We start from the raw sequence: 16048 nt of genomic DNA, 5'->3' as shown, positions 1-16048 counted from the left end.
GGGATTGCTGTACTTTTATAATTCATAATTTATAAATTTATTTCGGTATGTATCTTACCATTTGTTCATTGCTTCCTAGATAATGTAACAGGGAGTAGCAGTGAAGAAATAATAAGGAAGATATCATGTGTAGGGGTTTGCTGTGTGACTTCTTCAGACAGGGTTTTGGACTGGATGATTTGATTTATTGACACCTTATACATTATACTCGTGACTACATGTGATTGCGTAATTACACGTAATTAACAGTTCACTATTACACATCCACTAGGATTCTCAGTCTTCACTAGTTGTGTTCTGTCAACGGATTTATAACCATCTCACTGTAACTTCAAATAGCACATGAAGTGTTCTTTGCACAGTCTGATTCATTTCTTTCTCATTTCTGCTCAGTCACCTTTGACTGCCATCTCCAGAACTTGACCCAGTTCTTGACAGCTAACTCAAATGAACTCTCCCAACTTCTGACAACAATTAACTGCTCCCATGGGGCAGACCCCATGGAAAACACCATCTTCTCTTTTCCTGTATTGTTTTAGGCATGTTTACTGATCTTTGTATAGCAATAGATGTGTTGTTGCACACGTTGGTTCCCATGAGAATATGTTTACCAAGTCACTGCCTAGCAGTGGGTCCATATGTCACAATATGTAATTGAAGAGATTTGTAAATTATGAACTGAAAACTGTAAAAGTATATCTACAGACTTTTAATAATTTTAATGGAAAAAAAATGTTACATTGTAAATGAAAACTTTGGTAACCTTTGTTGAGAGATATGAATGTGAGCTCCCCTGAAGTTGACTAAGTAAAGGCAAAAGGTGTAGGAAGTGATATTATGCAATAAATAAGTTACATCTGATACTGAGAAAACATTAAATAAGTTAGATGAACACAGATCTCCAGCAGTGAGGGCTTTCTTCCCAACTGAGCATGTAAGTCCCACTATAGATGTGGATATGTCAGTATTTCACATGGTCATTCATTGTTTTCATTGTCTTTCAGGTGAGTCATCAATAGAAAGTATCAAGGAAGCAGGGATGCATGATGCTTCCACTCAGATGTGCGTTGAAATGTTGGATGCTGCTGCTGGAGTGGATACAATTGCTGAACCTTCCTGCCATGTAGCTGTTCAAACATGTGGTGATATTGCCTACAGAATTGCCTGTCAAACCAGCATCAACACTTGTGATGCTTGTGCTGTAACGACAGATGATATAACCATTCTGCACACTGCTAACAATGTCTCTCATCCAGAGGGCAAATTTAGTAACTTTAAATTACCAGAAAGCAAAACAACTTGCAGTATAGATAAAAAGGAAACTGCTGAAACCATCTTCTCTAGGAAAGTTAACACTGAGGCTGAAATTCAAACACAGTGTGTAACTGATTTTCCATTAGCAAGTATTGGGAAAGTAAAGATGCTCGATGCTTCCACTTCAGCATGTGTTGAAATGCTGGATGCTGCTGTTGGAGTGGATACAGTTGCTGAACCTTCATGCCATGTATCTGTTCAAACAAGTGGTGTTACTACCTATGGAATTGCCTGTCAAACTAACATTGCTGATTATGACACTTGTGATGTACAAATGGATGATGTAACCATACCTCACACTGCCAACTGTATCTCTCCTCTAGAGGACAGATTGAGTAATTGTAAATTACTGGAAGAAAAAACAAATTGCAATGTAGGCAAAAAGCAAAGTGTTGAAACCAAACTCTGCAGGAAAGTTGATGCTGAGGCTGGAATTCAAATGCAGTGTTTTTCTGACAATAGTATTCTGAGTAATGATAAATTAAAATTGTATGGGTCCTTGTTAAAAGGCGCAGAGAAAGAAAGGTTTTTCAGCCTTACCTTAAAACAGAACTCTGTGGAAAGTAAATCAAAGAATCAAAGCACTATGATTCGTTGTGATTATAAAAAACCAGAGAAGTGCTTGAGAGAGGAAGTAAAAAAATGGCAGAGTCTGGTAGCTTGGTTGTGTTCAAACAGAAGTGATGGCGGTCCTGATGAGAATTTCCCTTGTAAATCTGATGATTCTCCTATTGCTGCACCGACAGCACAGTCCAGCACCAACAAACTGCTGACACATCAGAGAATACCACTTGCTAACAAACGGCTGACACAGCATAGCACACCAGCTGCTGACAAACCCTTAACACAGCGGATCATACCAGCACCTTCTGGTTTGTTTGCAGTGGAAGATGATCCATGTTCATCAGGTTATTGTAAAAAATTTCATTCTGATGAATGGCTGATGCCAGTGGTACCTGACTTTCAGCACCATTACATGCATGTGGATCCTCTTCAATTTCAACCAAACCGTATGAATTGCAAGCTGGCCATGCCATCCATGGCTGAGCTTTCAAAGAGCTGTTGCTACAAAAATGCTGTTATTGGTGCTATTCCAAACATAAATCACCATTGTGTCTCACACACTGCCCATACATGTCAGGAAGTGAGAAATTGCTGTTGCTGTTTGTGTGTTAACACAAACCACAGTAATCATAAACCACATGAAAGAGAAGAAGTAATGCAGATATCTTGCATAAGATCAACTTCAGACAAGAAATCTGATAAGCAGACCCGGAACAGAATTATGGACACTGAGGATTCTCATGATGGTTCGGTGATAGGAGACAGCCACAAGATGCCTTCCAGAAAAATGTTCCATAAGCGGCAGAGAATTGAGTCCACATCCAGTATGGAAACAGGTAGTGAAACTGAGAACATGGGTTCAAGGAGAAGGGGAATTTATGCAGAAAAGCAGGATATCTCTGTAGATGCAGGACCAGGAAGGAAAATGGCAGTGAAACGATTATGGAAAAGAAGAAAAGTTGCTCAGATTAATGGCAGGTATTGTCAGATTAGTATGGATGAGGAAAGAAAATACAGGACTGCAAGGTCAAGAAAGAGAAGTAGATACCTGAAAGAAAATCACTTACAGCCAGATAATCAACAGCACAACAGTATATTTTCTAGGGTCCAGAGAAGAAAAAATAAACATGACCACAAGAAAGGTCTTAGAAAATGTGTATCAGAAAAAATGCTACACAAGAAGTTTCCAGTGCCCAAACTGAAACACAGGTCAAAAAATGTGGTGTGTGGACAGTTGAATGAGCATACTGATGAAAGTGGTACGTCTGCCTTTGAAGCATGCCGTAAATTTGACATTGATCAGCCAGATGCAATTGACTCAATGAAAAATTTTGAAGCTGTATCCTGCAGCACAGAGATACCAACTATTTTGCAGATTAATGTTCAACAGAAGACAGAGGCTGGAACAGAGGAAGATACGCATAAACATTTATCATGCACAGAATTGTTTGGCAGTGTATCAGATATCAGCTTGGATGAGGAGCAGCAGAGTGTCAGAACAGCAGAGCTGCAGACTGTTCATCCAGGGAAGGTGTCTGGCAGTTCAGCAAACAGACGCAAGAGAAGGGCTCCCAGTACGTCTGCTAGTCAGGTTGAAAGCAGTAGTATGGATTGTGCAAGTTTTGAAACACTAAAGTCTAAGAGAGCAAAAACATATTTTATAAGCGAGAAAAATAATGACTCAATGACCAGCAAGAATTCTGAAACAGTATCAAACATATTGTTGCATTCTGTATCAGAATCAAATTCTAAGAAACATATTACGAGAACTTGTGAAGTTCCCACAAGAATCTCCATGTCATCTGGAGAGCAGACACATTCAAATCAAGAAAATAAAATGTCTGCAGTAAATGAAAGCTGTGTGATGCCAGAACATCAAGTAAGTGCCCATAAAACAGGACAATCAGCAGGCAAATCTAATGCTTCCCGAGATGCTGGTCCACGAGGAAAACTAAGCAAGTTGGAAAAGTTGAGGAGAAAAATCACCAGAGCTAAAATGCCATCAAAGATAGCAACTCAGTTACCAGTAAAAACTGTAAAATGCAGAAAGACTCTTACACCAAGGTCTAAAGTCAATTGTGTGGGTTCAGAGTCCAACAGACCAGGAATAAAGAGCCTCTCGGAAAAGACGGGGGAAGATGAAACATCAAATTCAATTTCCAATGTTAGTAACTTATCCTACAGACCATCACATCAAAGCATACCACCGCTGCTTCTGGACAATAAACCATCTGCAAAGCATGACACCACAACACATAATGACGTGAATTTGTTTGTAAATCATAAAAATTGTGATAACTCTGTTGTTGATCACCCCGTTACTTGCAACTCAGTAACTGGTCAAATATGTTCCAGTACTAATGTAGCCAAAGAACCAGATACAAGAAAAGAAATACACACTGAAACTAATCATGCAGTAGATATGTCAAAGAGCTTTGCATCAAAAAATGCTGTTCCTAATGCAGAAATTCCAGGCTGCTTTCAGGATAGAATTACTCTGAGCAGTTATGTTACAGAAACTGTAAGTCCTGTATCTATATCAGAAATCCAAACAAATTCATATTTAACAGATGAGGCTCCTAAAACTGTCAAAGTATTAGAACTTCCAATCAATTATAAAGACATTGTTCCTGATGCAGAAATTCCAGGCTGCTTTGAGGACATAATTACTCTGAGCAGTTATGTTACAGAAACTGTAAGTCCTGTATCTATATCAGAAATCCAAACAAATTCATATTTAACAGATGAGGCTCCTAAAACTGTCAAAGTATTAGAACTTCCAATCAGTTATAAACAAAATATGCCTGAAGCAAGTCAAATTTCTGAAACTGTGGGACTTGTCACTGTACCACACATATACAGTGAAACAAGCAGCAGACTAGAAACTGTGTCAGAAGTTTGTTCACAGAATATGTCTTCTGAGACATGTCACGCAGGAATGAATGCTAGGGACGTTGAATCACCTGCCACAGTGTCTAAAATACGTGAATTAGAGGATATAATATGTCCTAAGTTTTATCAGGAATCAGTGCCCTGTCCAGTTTCACCCATTGAAGACCCTGAGATGTGTGAACCTCAGCTGAACTCAAAAGTCATTGAATCATCAGTGCCCTGTCCAGTTTCACCCATCGAAGACCCTGAGATGGGTGAGCCTCAGCTGAACTCAAAAGTCATTGAATCATTGGTAAGCACGCAGGATACAATACAGATTGCTGAGCTGCCAGTCACTGAATTGAGCGTTGACTCACCAGGGAAGCTGACAGGAAGTTTGATGCACAAGCAAACTGGCAATCATATAACTGTGATGAAAACTACAATAACTAAAAACACAGATGAGAAACTGTTTGCAGGCTGTGTACTCCAATGGGTTCTGAAGGATTATGAAGTTAAGTATAAAAAGAATCATCCAAAGAAATCCAAAACAATGATGGTTCAGCTTAAGGATAAAGGTTAGTATTAAGTGATAATCATCTCAAAATTAAAATCAGATTAAATTCAGAAAGCACATAATTTCATTGATTTTGGAACCTGATTTCTTTCTCCCCTAGAAATTTAGCTGACAATACCCTTTTTAGTGGCACATTTTGAGGAAATGTAATTTCAATATTTATTCAGAAAGAAAAAAAAATTGCAAACTTTACCCTTCTTCCTGCTTCTGTAGTGACTCATTTTGGATCCACAGAATATTTTTGTGGTTGAACTTTTGTTTAGTACTTGTCTTTTATCTTTCTCACATTACCACAAGTAGGGCTCAGAAATGCTGTATTTCCTGTATGTCACTCAATTATTAGTCTTGTCATTGTGCCAGGTAACCATCAATTTAAAACTCACTGTGTGAGAATGGAGGAATCTGAAACATTTATTACCTATTTATTTCTGTCAGCACAGCTTCTATATAGTAGATACGCTACATGTTAATTATTTACTGCACGTTTCGGCCTTTGCTGGGGTGTAATGCTACCATATACGTCCTTGTTAAAAGGTTAAATTGTTAAAATCTTAAATTTTTTTTCCAAATTCCAAAGTTCTTTTATTATAAATGTTTTTTCCTTAGATATATTTATTTTATTTTATGTTATTTTTTACGTTTTTATGATGCAGATATAGGTTTTCACAGATGGCTTGCATGTACAGAGTGGGGCGCAGAAACTTCCTTTTTGTGAAGACACATTATGAAGGGAGGGGAGGTTGCAGAAAAGTGGGGCTAGGCTCAGTGAATGCAGCAGTCGCGGAAGTTTCTGTCTAGTACCCCTCAGTAGGCAACATGAGGTGGACGAGTGAGCAGCGTGCGTTTTCTGTCAAAGCCTATTTTTTGAACAACCATTCCTACGTGGCGGTGCAGCGTGCGTTCTGTACTCACTTCGGAATTAAGCCCAGAGGTCCGGTTCCCCACCGGAAATCGATTGTTTTGTGGGTAGAGAACTTTAGGACAACCAGGAGTGTTGTGAAAAAATCATTAGGATGATAATGGACCGTTACGATGCCAGAAAATGTGGAGGTAGTTCAACAGTCGATTTTGAGATTTCCAAGACGCTCCGCTCGCAAACATGCAGTTGCCCTAAACATATCTAGTCGTTCAATGTGCCGAATTCTTCACGAACATCTTCATTTCCATCCCTATAAGATGGTTGTTGTGCAAGAATTGTCACCACGTGATTTCCAGAACCGAATAACAGCATGCGAAACGTTATTGGAAACTTTACCCCTTGACGCACTTGTTTTCTTTAGTGATGAGGCACATTTTCACCTATCCAGATATGTCAACAAGCAGAATATGCACTGTTGGAGTGGTAACAATCCCAGAGAGCTCAATGAGAGGCCACTTCACAGTGATAAGGTGACAGTATGGTGTGCATTGTGAGAGTTGGAGTTATGGGCCCTTATTTTTTTTACGAAGACACTCATGCAGTTACTGTCAATTCACAGCAGTTTGTTAACATGATTAAAAACTTTTTCGAACCAACTCTTGAAGAAATGCATCTAGGAAATGTCTGGTTCCAACAGGATGATGCCACGGCCCACACAGCCCGAGCTTCGATGACAGTTTTGGGGGCAAAGTTCCCCAGACAGCTCATCTCGCTTTGGGGTGACATCCTATGGGCAGCGCACTCACCTGATCTAACGCCCTGTGATATTTTTTTGTGGGGATACCTCAAGGCAGAGGTTTTTAAATATTGCCCCACAAACCTGCTTCAGCTGAAGAATGTTATTCGGCAGGAAGTAGCCCAAATTCCGGTGCAAATGTTGGCACGTGCAGAGGGGAACTTCAGAAAACGGTTGCATCAGTGCATAGAGAATGGTGGCCACCACCTTCAAGATATTTTGTTTAAACCTACATGATTTAAAACTTTAAAGTATGTTCTTTCATTAGCTAAACATAAATTTTGTCTATCAGCAATAATTTTTCTTTTATTCGCTTTCAAAAAAGGAAGTTTCTGCACCCCACCCTGTACTTACAATGTTGTGCAGGTTGTCATCATGTTTTTCATTGTTGATTATCTGTGTTTGGATGTGGAATTATTTTTTCTTATGGTCTGAAATGTGAACTATGTTGTTATTGCATATGTACTGGGTATCATTTTTAACTAAGTTTTTATGTGAGCATTTGTTCTTATCTTGGCATCTTGTTTTTTATTGTTTATTTTTGTGTTTGTAATGGTGGAATTCTTTCTGGTTGTTTCATTTTGTGTTCTGGTGGTGGATGATGGGTATTTCTGTTGCAGGTGTTTTTGTATGACATTGTTCTAAGGTCTATTTTGATGTCAGTGACCTAAAATGTTTTTGTGATTTGTTTCATATCCAAAATACATAAACATAATCTGTTTCTTATTTTGGGTATTTTTGTCATTGTGTTATTGGCTCTTTGTAATGTTATTGTATAGTATGTGTCTTGTTAATTTGTTTATTTGGTAGTGGTTTTGTTATAATATATATTTTATTGTATTTGTTTCCATGTGCTTATTCTTTTGACTCATCGTATATGTGTTCAGTCTGTTGATCATACAAGCTAGTAGCTGATATTTTGTGTTGGGGTGGCAGGATGTTTTATGTATTATTATGTTGCTGTTGATTTACTTCTGTAATAAAATACTGTAATGTGTTTGGCTACTGAAGACGCCGTTCAGATTGTTAATTGGTTTGTTTAACAACCTACAAGTCATAACTACAATTAATTATGACACTGTTACAGGTTTACACAGTTTACAAACCCTACACACTAATCTCTTCACAGTTTATCTTCAGTAGTCTTCACATATTTATAATGCGGGAGCTATACAAATCTTTCTGAATTACACACTCCCAATATAACTTTACTACAGCACACATAAAGTCTTGAAGTCACACAATAAGTCTTCACTGGCCGACTTTTCAGTTATCGCACACTATCACATAAAGTCTTCTAACCACGCATTCGATTAGCATTAAACAACATTCTAAAACTATTAACAATTTAATAGTAAGCATTTTAAGGAGGACATATATGGTAGCATTACACCCCAGTATATCAAACCATTAACACAAAATGTACCCATTATAAACAATGGCCAATGTAAAGGGTGAGTAGTGGAGCCAGTAGTGAATATGTGTGTACTTGATGATGGCTGAAAGGCCGAACATGTAGTAGATAATTAACATATAGTGTATCTATACAGAAGTTGTGTTGACAGAAATAAATACATTGAGAAATACAACACACATAAAACTATGTTGCAGAATTTATTTATTCCTTTAATTCACTCATTTAAATCATGTTAATACTCTATAATTTATTAAACTTTTGTTTAATAGACACCAAAACAACAAACATTTCAAAAGTTAAATGTTTGAAAACTTATAATATCAATTACATGTAAATATTGAATGTTGGTACTAATGCTACGAGGGTCGTACTGAAAGTCATGAGCAACACTTTTTTGTAAAGTAACATGATTTATTATTGACAAACCAAATACACCCCCTCAGTCTACAGACCTTTCTTTATTTTTCCACATAATCGCCACTTCTTTGTACACATTTCTCCCAGTGTTCTGGGAGTCTGAAAATTCCCCTTCTGTAAAATTCTGTTCCAGCCATCCGAAGACACTGACACACAGCTTTCTGAATTGCCTCCCTTGTTTCAAAACATTCTCCACACAGCTGATCCTTCACAAATCCAAAAAGATGGTAGTCAGAGGGTGCCAGATCAGGGCTATAGGAGGGGTGTGGAAGAACTTCCCACCCCATCTTTGCAGTTGCTTCCAATGTGACCTTTGTGGTCTTCGGTCAATAACCGCGGGACCCAAAGAGCACAAACTTTACCATAGCCCAAGCTTTCAATCATCTCCTGTACTGCACAGTGCCCTATTCCAAGTTTTCGGGCTATTGTGTCCACAGTCACATGCATGTCATCTTGAATGATCTCATCCACTCTTTCCTTGTTGCATTCAGTTGAGGCTGTTCGAGGACGACCACTCTGAGGCTCATCTTCAATGCTGGTGCTCCCATCTTTAAAATGTTTCACCCATCTTCAAACACTGCTCACACCCATGCACACACTTCCATAAGCACTCTGAATTCAGAAAGCTGTGGTTCAGTGTCTTCGGATGGCTGGAACGGAAATTTACAGAAAGGGAATTTTCAGACTCCCAGAATGCTGGGAGAAATGTGTACAAAGAAGTGGCGATTATGTGGAAAAATAAAGAAAGGTTTGTAGATTGAGGTGGTGTATTTGGTTTGTCAATAATAAAGCATGTTACTTTACAAAAAATTGTTGCTCATGACTCAGTACAACCTACATACACATATATACTGTGTCTCTTAAATCATTCTTAACAGTCACCACAAAGGATAGCTGCACATTATGAACTAGTGACATTTGGCAGCTGTAACAGGCTCTTCTGGACGTGGTGTTGAACCTTTGGTTTCCAGAAAGTACTCGGGATTTTGTGACTTGAATAACTGTTAAATTCTCAAGACAGGCTCTGCTCTGTGGGGTTAATTTGGTGTGCAGCAAGTGCATGTCCATAGATGAAATGTGAATATTTCCAAAGTCAGCATTCTGTCTCAATATCATTCTCTGTTTGTCAGACAGAAACAAATGATGGAAAACCATTTGATGGATATTATATCCTTAAAAATGTACCTTGATGGCAGAGAATCTAATTATAATATTATGATTTCAAAATATGACTGACAACTGTGATACGAATATGACAGTAGCGGTAATGAAAATCGAATGATTACCCAGTATTGTTTTAAAACCATGTTTATGTTTGTGGGTACACAGGTTTCAGGGTATCTTTCCAGAAATTATTAATACATGTTTGATTTTTACACCTTTTGTTCATTTGCGAATGTAAAATAACTCCACATTTTTAATGGAACTTAAAATACAAGGGAACTTTTCGATCAGCTGAATAGCTAAGAATTATTGAAGAAATACCCTGTGACATGAAGTTTGTAAATTATGACAGCTTCATACAGTGCTTGTATGAAAGATTTCAGTGCTCCACATTTTTCTCTTTTGTGTTGTTTGTGTAAGGTAATGCACACTTGCATGTTTAACATTGTTCTTCTTGAAGTCTGTTTATTCCATCATTGTGCTATTAATTCTCGAGAAGTTTCTGTGAATACAAAATTGAATAAATTATATATCTCTGTCTTCCAGAAGACAAGATGGCTAATGAAATGAAGCAACAAGAGAAAGTAGTATCACAAAAAGAGCTAAAACGACTGTTATCATCACGCTTCACTAATGAAAAGCTTCATGAGGTTCTACAGAAATTTAGCTGCTTCAACTCTCAGTCTGCATCAGTGGTTGTAGCAAAGTAAGTCTGAGTTTAAAATCAGTAAGGGAATTCTTATCAAGTCTGCACTGTAAGCATACAGAATTGCATGATTACAAGGCTTTTGCAGGGGCACGCAGTAACGTAGTTGGTTGAGGGGCTATGCTACAAGCCGGAAGGTCGCAGGTTCAAGTCCCGTTGAGGTCACTGGATTTTTTCAATGGACCTATTCCTTCCAGCCTCACTATGGCCCTGGGGTCGACTCAGCCTCTTAACAGAACTGAGTACCAGGAATTAAATAAATAATTTTCCTGGGGAGTAAAGCGCGGCCGGCGCGTAAGGCTGACAACCTTACCGCCATCTTTGAGCCAATTGTCTGGATAATGTGAGACCCACAACGTCTCACAACCCTATGGGCCTTCACAGCCTGGTACAGGGATAGCTTTACTTTACAAGGCTTTGGCACCCCACACCCATTTCTGTTGCACTGGTGTTCACCATATGAAACAGCTGATCATGTTTTATCTCCTGTAACACAAAACAGAAGGTCAGATTTTATCTCGCTTTAGAAGCAAGAACACACATTTACTTTGTTCACAAAGTTCAAGGAAGATATTAATGCAAGTTGGAAACTGCTTCATGTAGCGATGATGCCATTATATTTACATATAAGAAGTTTGTGACAGCTGTGTTTTCATTAACCCATTAATAATTCTGTCCCTTTTTTAGGCTATAAATGTTATTTAAAACTGTAATTCAAAACAGTAGCTATGATTAAGTTGGAGATTCTGGGAAAGCCTTATAAGAGTGGCCAAAAATATGCTTTACCCCCCCCTTCAAGAAAAATGCTTACACAATGCAGGCTGCTCAGGATGCAGACTACAAGTTAAACATGCAGCCAGCATGTAAATACGAGGGTCATATTGAAAGTCACGAGTAACAATTTTTTGTAAAGTAACATGCTTTATTTTTGAAAAACCAAATAAACCACCTCAATCTACAGACCTTTCTTCATTTTTCCACATAATTGCCACTTCTTTGTACACATTTCTAACAGCATTCTGGGGGTTTGAAAATTCCCCTTCTGTAAAATTTCGTTCCAGCCATCCAAAGACACTGACGCACTGCTTTCTGAATTGCCTCCCTTGTCTCAAAACATTGTCCACGCAGCTGATTGTTCACAAATCCGAAAAGATGGTAGTCAGAGGGTGCCAGATCAGGGCTATAGGAGGGGTGTGTAAGAACTTCCCACCCCATCTTTGCAATTGCTTCCAATGTGAGGCAAGAGGCATGGGGACGAGCGTTGTCGTGCAGGTTGATGATGTTTCGTCCCGGACGTTTATCACACAATGCACAACAGAGCCTGTGCGGCGTCTGGACATAACAAGCAGCATTGATAGTTTGCCCAAGTTCCAGGAATTTGGCCAGAATAAACCCCTCTGCATCCCAGATGACTGTGCCCATCACCTTCGCAGCTAATGGCGCTGTCTTTGCCTTCTTTTTTTATGGAGAATGCAAATGGTGCCATTCCATACTCTGCTGTTTCGTTTCAGGTTCAAAATGGTGAAACCAGCTTTCGCACCTGTCACAATACAGAGCAAAAAACCATCACCTTCATGTTGATATCTCTGCAGCATTTCTGAGATAATGGCTTTTCGCTGACTTTTGTGGTCTTCGGTCAATAACCACGGGACCCAAAGAGCACAAACTTTCCTATAGCCCAAGCTTTCAATCATCTCCTGTACTGCACTCTGCCCTATTCCAAATTTTCGGGCTGTTGTGTCCACAGTCACATGCCTGTCATCTTGAATGATCTCATNATGGAGAATGCAAATGGTGCCATTCCATACTCTGCTGTTTCGTTTCAGGTTCGAAATGGTGAAACCAGCTTTCGCACCTGTCATAATACAGAGCAAAAAACCATCACCTTCATGTTGATATCTCTGCAGCATTTCTGAGATAATGGCTTTTCGCTGACTTTTGTGGTCTTCGGTCAATAACCACGGGACCCAAAGAGCACAAACTTTCCTATAGCCCAAGCTTTCAATCATCTCCTGTACTGCACTCTGCCCTATTCCAAATTTTCGGGCTGTTGTGTCCACAGTCACATGCCTGTCATCTTGAATGATCTCATCCACTCTTTCCTTGTTGCGTTCATTTGAGGCTGTTCAAGGATGACTGCTCTGAGGCTCATCTTCGATGCTGGTGTTCCTATCTTTAAAATGTTTCACCCATCTTTGAACACTGCTCACACCCATGCACACACTTCCATAAGCATGCTGAAGTCTCTGGTGAATTTCTGCAGCAGGGATTTCCTCTTTCACAAGAAATTTGATGACAGCACGCTGGCGAAACGACATATCGTTGTTGGCCATTTTGTTGGGAGTGATACTGGTCACGTGATGCAAGCAATTGATGTCACAAGACACTCAAGGTTAACACAACAGCTGGTTCCGCCTACCACCATACTCTCTTTTGTCTGCTGTTCCCAGGTTGCATGCAAAAAAAAGTTGCTCATGACTTTCAGTACGACCTATGTACATTTTGATACAGACCCATCTAATCTTACCTGTCCTCTCGTGATGATAGCTTTGCTCTTATGTGAAGAGGAGATATCCTGAATATGCAAACTGAAATACTTGAAGTGACTGTATCTTCAGCAATGTCATTTAAGTTCCAATGTATATAATTTTGTGTTATTGCTTTTAATATGGTCAAACACATTCAAAATAATCTGTATTTTCTGCTTCTGGCACTTTTCCACTTGTACACATTACAAAACTGTTACTAGCTATTCTGTAGCAGCACACCCTTCATAATGTCATGACAACACAGGAAAATTAAGACTCTTGGCAGAATTTCGGAGCATGCTAGACAAATTGTGTGAGAAGATGTTGCAGCAAAAGAGTTCTGTTGTATTTAATGACATCAGCAATATCAACAACAATGACAACAACAATAATTCAGTTCAATTTGTGTTTATTTACGTGCAAACTTAACAGCACAGAGGCCAATAACAAAGTTGGAATGAGTACATAGAAATACAGAAATATCTGAAAAACAAAATACAAATAAGACAGTCTGTGTAATGGCAATAAATTAATAATAATTCCAAGAAAAGAAAAATTGAAGTTAGCATTAACAGGTGAGAAGAATAAAATAGGCACGTTTAGAATGGTTATTCCATTATGTGGTGAGAAAGGACAATACACATACATACACACATAGAAGTTAATAATAATAATAACCCAATTAATTCTTATTTATTTGTGTGGCATCTCAACATCCTAATTCAATTCATGTTTATTTACGTGCAACTTAACAGCAGAGGCCAATTACAAGGTTAGCATGAGCAATAATAATAATAATAATAATAATTGCAATAATAATCTAGAAAGCGAAATTCTTATTGTTATAAAAACAGCATTTTGTGTGTTTGTTCAATTGAGTAAACCAGGAATAGCTCTCACGACCATCTTATTAATGAAACATCAGTTTCAAAGAAATGTGTAGGCTTCACCACTTGTTATTTAGTCACCTTTTGCATGAGGATTTGGGGTTCATCTTAGTAAACCACTGATTTAAATGGAGCTTTTCCACACAGGCACATAAATGACTAGTAACATTCCACAGATGCTTAGAGTTGTGTGGATGAACTTTTAGTGTTATGTGAGTGTATTTTGTCTTGTCAGTGTGTCTCCTTCTACCTTCCTCCCACCCCCTATCTCTCTCTGCTGAATATATGTATAATTTTATCATACTATTGGAAGAGCCTGTTGAAAAATTCAGGAGGAAGTCTCTTACGAACTTTCCATCTCCTGTATTCCTTTCCCATTTCATTTATTTCTTGTCCTAGATGTGAAAATATGTATGAAGGCCATCCAATGATTAACGGGATCTATCAGACACAACCATCAAAGACTGGACTCACTCTTTTCTGTCTTTCAGTATGGTATGTATTCCTTTTTTTCCTGCGGTCTCATGAGGGACTGTCACTTAGCACTGTATGAATTATTTCATAATTTATCTCATTTTCCTGTATGGTCCATTTTTATTTATAGTCATCTAGTTTACAATTAACCAACTGCACTTTTAATTAGTAATATCTCAATTTTTAATATGACATAGTTTGAGGATGTAACCCTTTATTACTTGTGTTTCAATCCTGCTGACTGTGATGTCCTTAAATCATTTGTTCTAAATGCCCAAAATTCACTTCCATACTTTAATACTAGCAACATTACAACTTCGTGGAATTTATCTTGTCTGTGTTGCATTATGTTCGTTGCAGTTCTCTGTATTTCCATTAAAAGTTTTTTCTTGTGTGATTATGCTGATTTCAGGCTCATAGTAAAGTTTGTGGGTGATGATATTAAGGCCCAGTTGGATTACTCAAACAAACGCAACATCCCTCCACTGACGCCAACACAGCAATGCCTGGTGACATTGGCGTTCACATTGCAGTCACAACACCAACAGTACAAGGATTTATTGGAAACCATCTTGTTGGGCATAGAATATCAGCTGTTTAGGCTTGGACATGCACCAGATGTTAGTATTAAGTAAATGATGCATAATTAGAAACCAAAACTATACATCATTCTTTAAACCTTGTCTCGTGATCAGTACACACTTGATCAGACCTCTTAAACTTTTTAATTTGTTTCATGGATTTTCATGGATTCTCCCAGTCTCTGTTGACAGATCATGGACTAGTATTTAAAAATGGGATGTAACTACTTCCTTCCATTCACATTGCACTTCATCGTACCATTCAATGTATTGTTGTTTGTACACAGTTAATAAGGCATTGTCAAAGAAAATGTGAAACAAACAACATGAGGCTAAAGTGTGTACTAGTAAGACTTGTGCACTGCAGCTGTAATTTCTGTCCTTGTCACTAGATTGTGCGGGCATGTTCACTGGCCAGATTCTATGCAGCAGTGTGCCTGGTACAGAGAGACAGACGGCGTGTACTCACATTTTGCTATGATGCCATGTACTGCCTTAACTTCAAGGCATTCCCTCTGCTGTTCACTGTATACACTACATATCCAGATGCTCTGCCACATGCTTGTGTGGGAAAAGGTAAGGAAAGTTGCATTGGATGAAATAGTTAATTCACAGATCTTCTCAAATATTTTGGTGTGTAAAACAATTTTAGCCAAAAAAGAATTACTTGTATACCTCCATATTATGAGTAAAATGTTCAGAAGGTCATGTAACATAGGAGAGTCTAGATATTTACAGATTAAAGCAGTATAAGTCATGGATTGACATAGATTACTCAGGTTGTTAGAGCAAAGGAAGCAGGATAAATTGTGTTTGTTACAGAATGAGAACTAAATGGATGGAAACAATCTGGAAGTAAAACATGAAGCAAGATATGTCAGAATCAAAAATGG

At 38.4% G+C, this 16048-nt stretch overlaps 1 protein-coding gene across 2 annotated transcripts in view; it reads left to right on the top strand.

The window, feature by feature from the left end:
* Positions 1-16048, top strand: part of LOC111870189 — a 46830-nt gene that overhangs the window by 21088 nt on the left and 9694 nt on the right. Inside the window, exons 8-12 of one of the 2 annotated variants that reach the window (XM_023862269.2) lie at positions 1005-5327; positions 10526-10685; positions 14500-14595; positions 14987-15194; positions 15548-15731. In XM_023862269.2, coding sequence (XP_023718037.1) covers positions 1005-5327; positions 10526-10685; positions 14500-14595; positions 14987-15194; positions 15548-15731 — 4971 coding nt within the window. The remainder of the gene's footprint in view (positions 1-1004; positions 5328-10525; positions 10686-14499; positions 14596-14986; positions 15195-15547; positions 15732-16048) is intronic. The other variant, XM_023862272.2, reaches the window with a different exon arrangement.

Source organism: Cryptotermes secundus, unplaced genomic scaffold (assembly GCF_002891405.2).
Source record: "Cryptotermes secundus unplaced genomic scaffold, Csec_1.0 scaffold779, whole genome shotgun sequence".
Classification (NCBI taxonomy): domain Eukaryota; kingdom Metazoa; phylum Arthropoda; class Insecta; order Blattodea; family Kalotermitidae; genus Cryptotermes; species Cryptotermes secundus.
The sequence above is the reverse complement of the archived record's forward strand: the minus strand, read 5'-3'. Positions and strand labels throughout refer to the sequence as shown.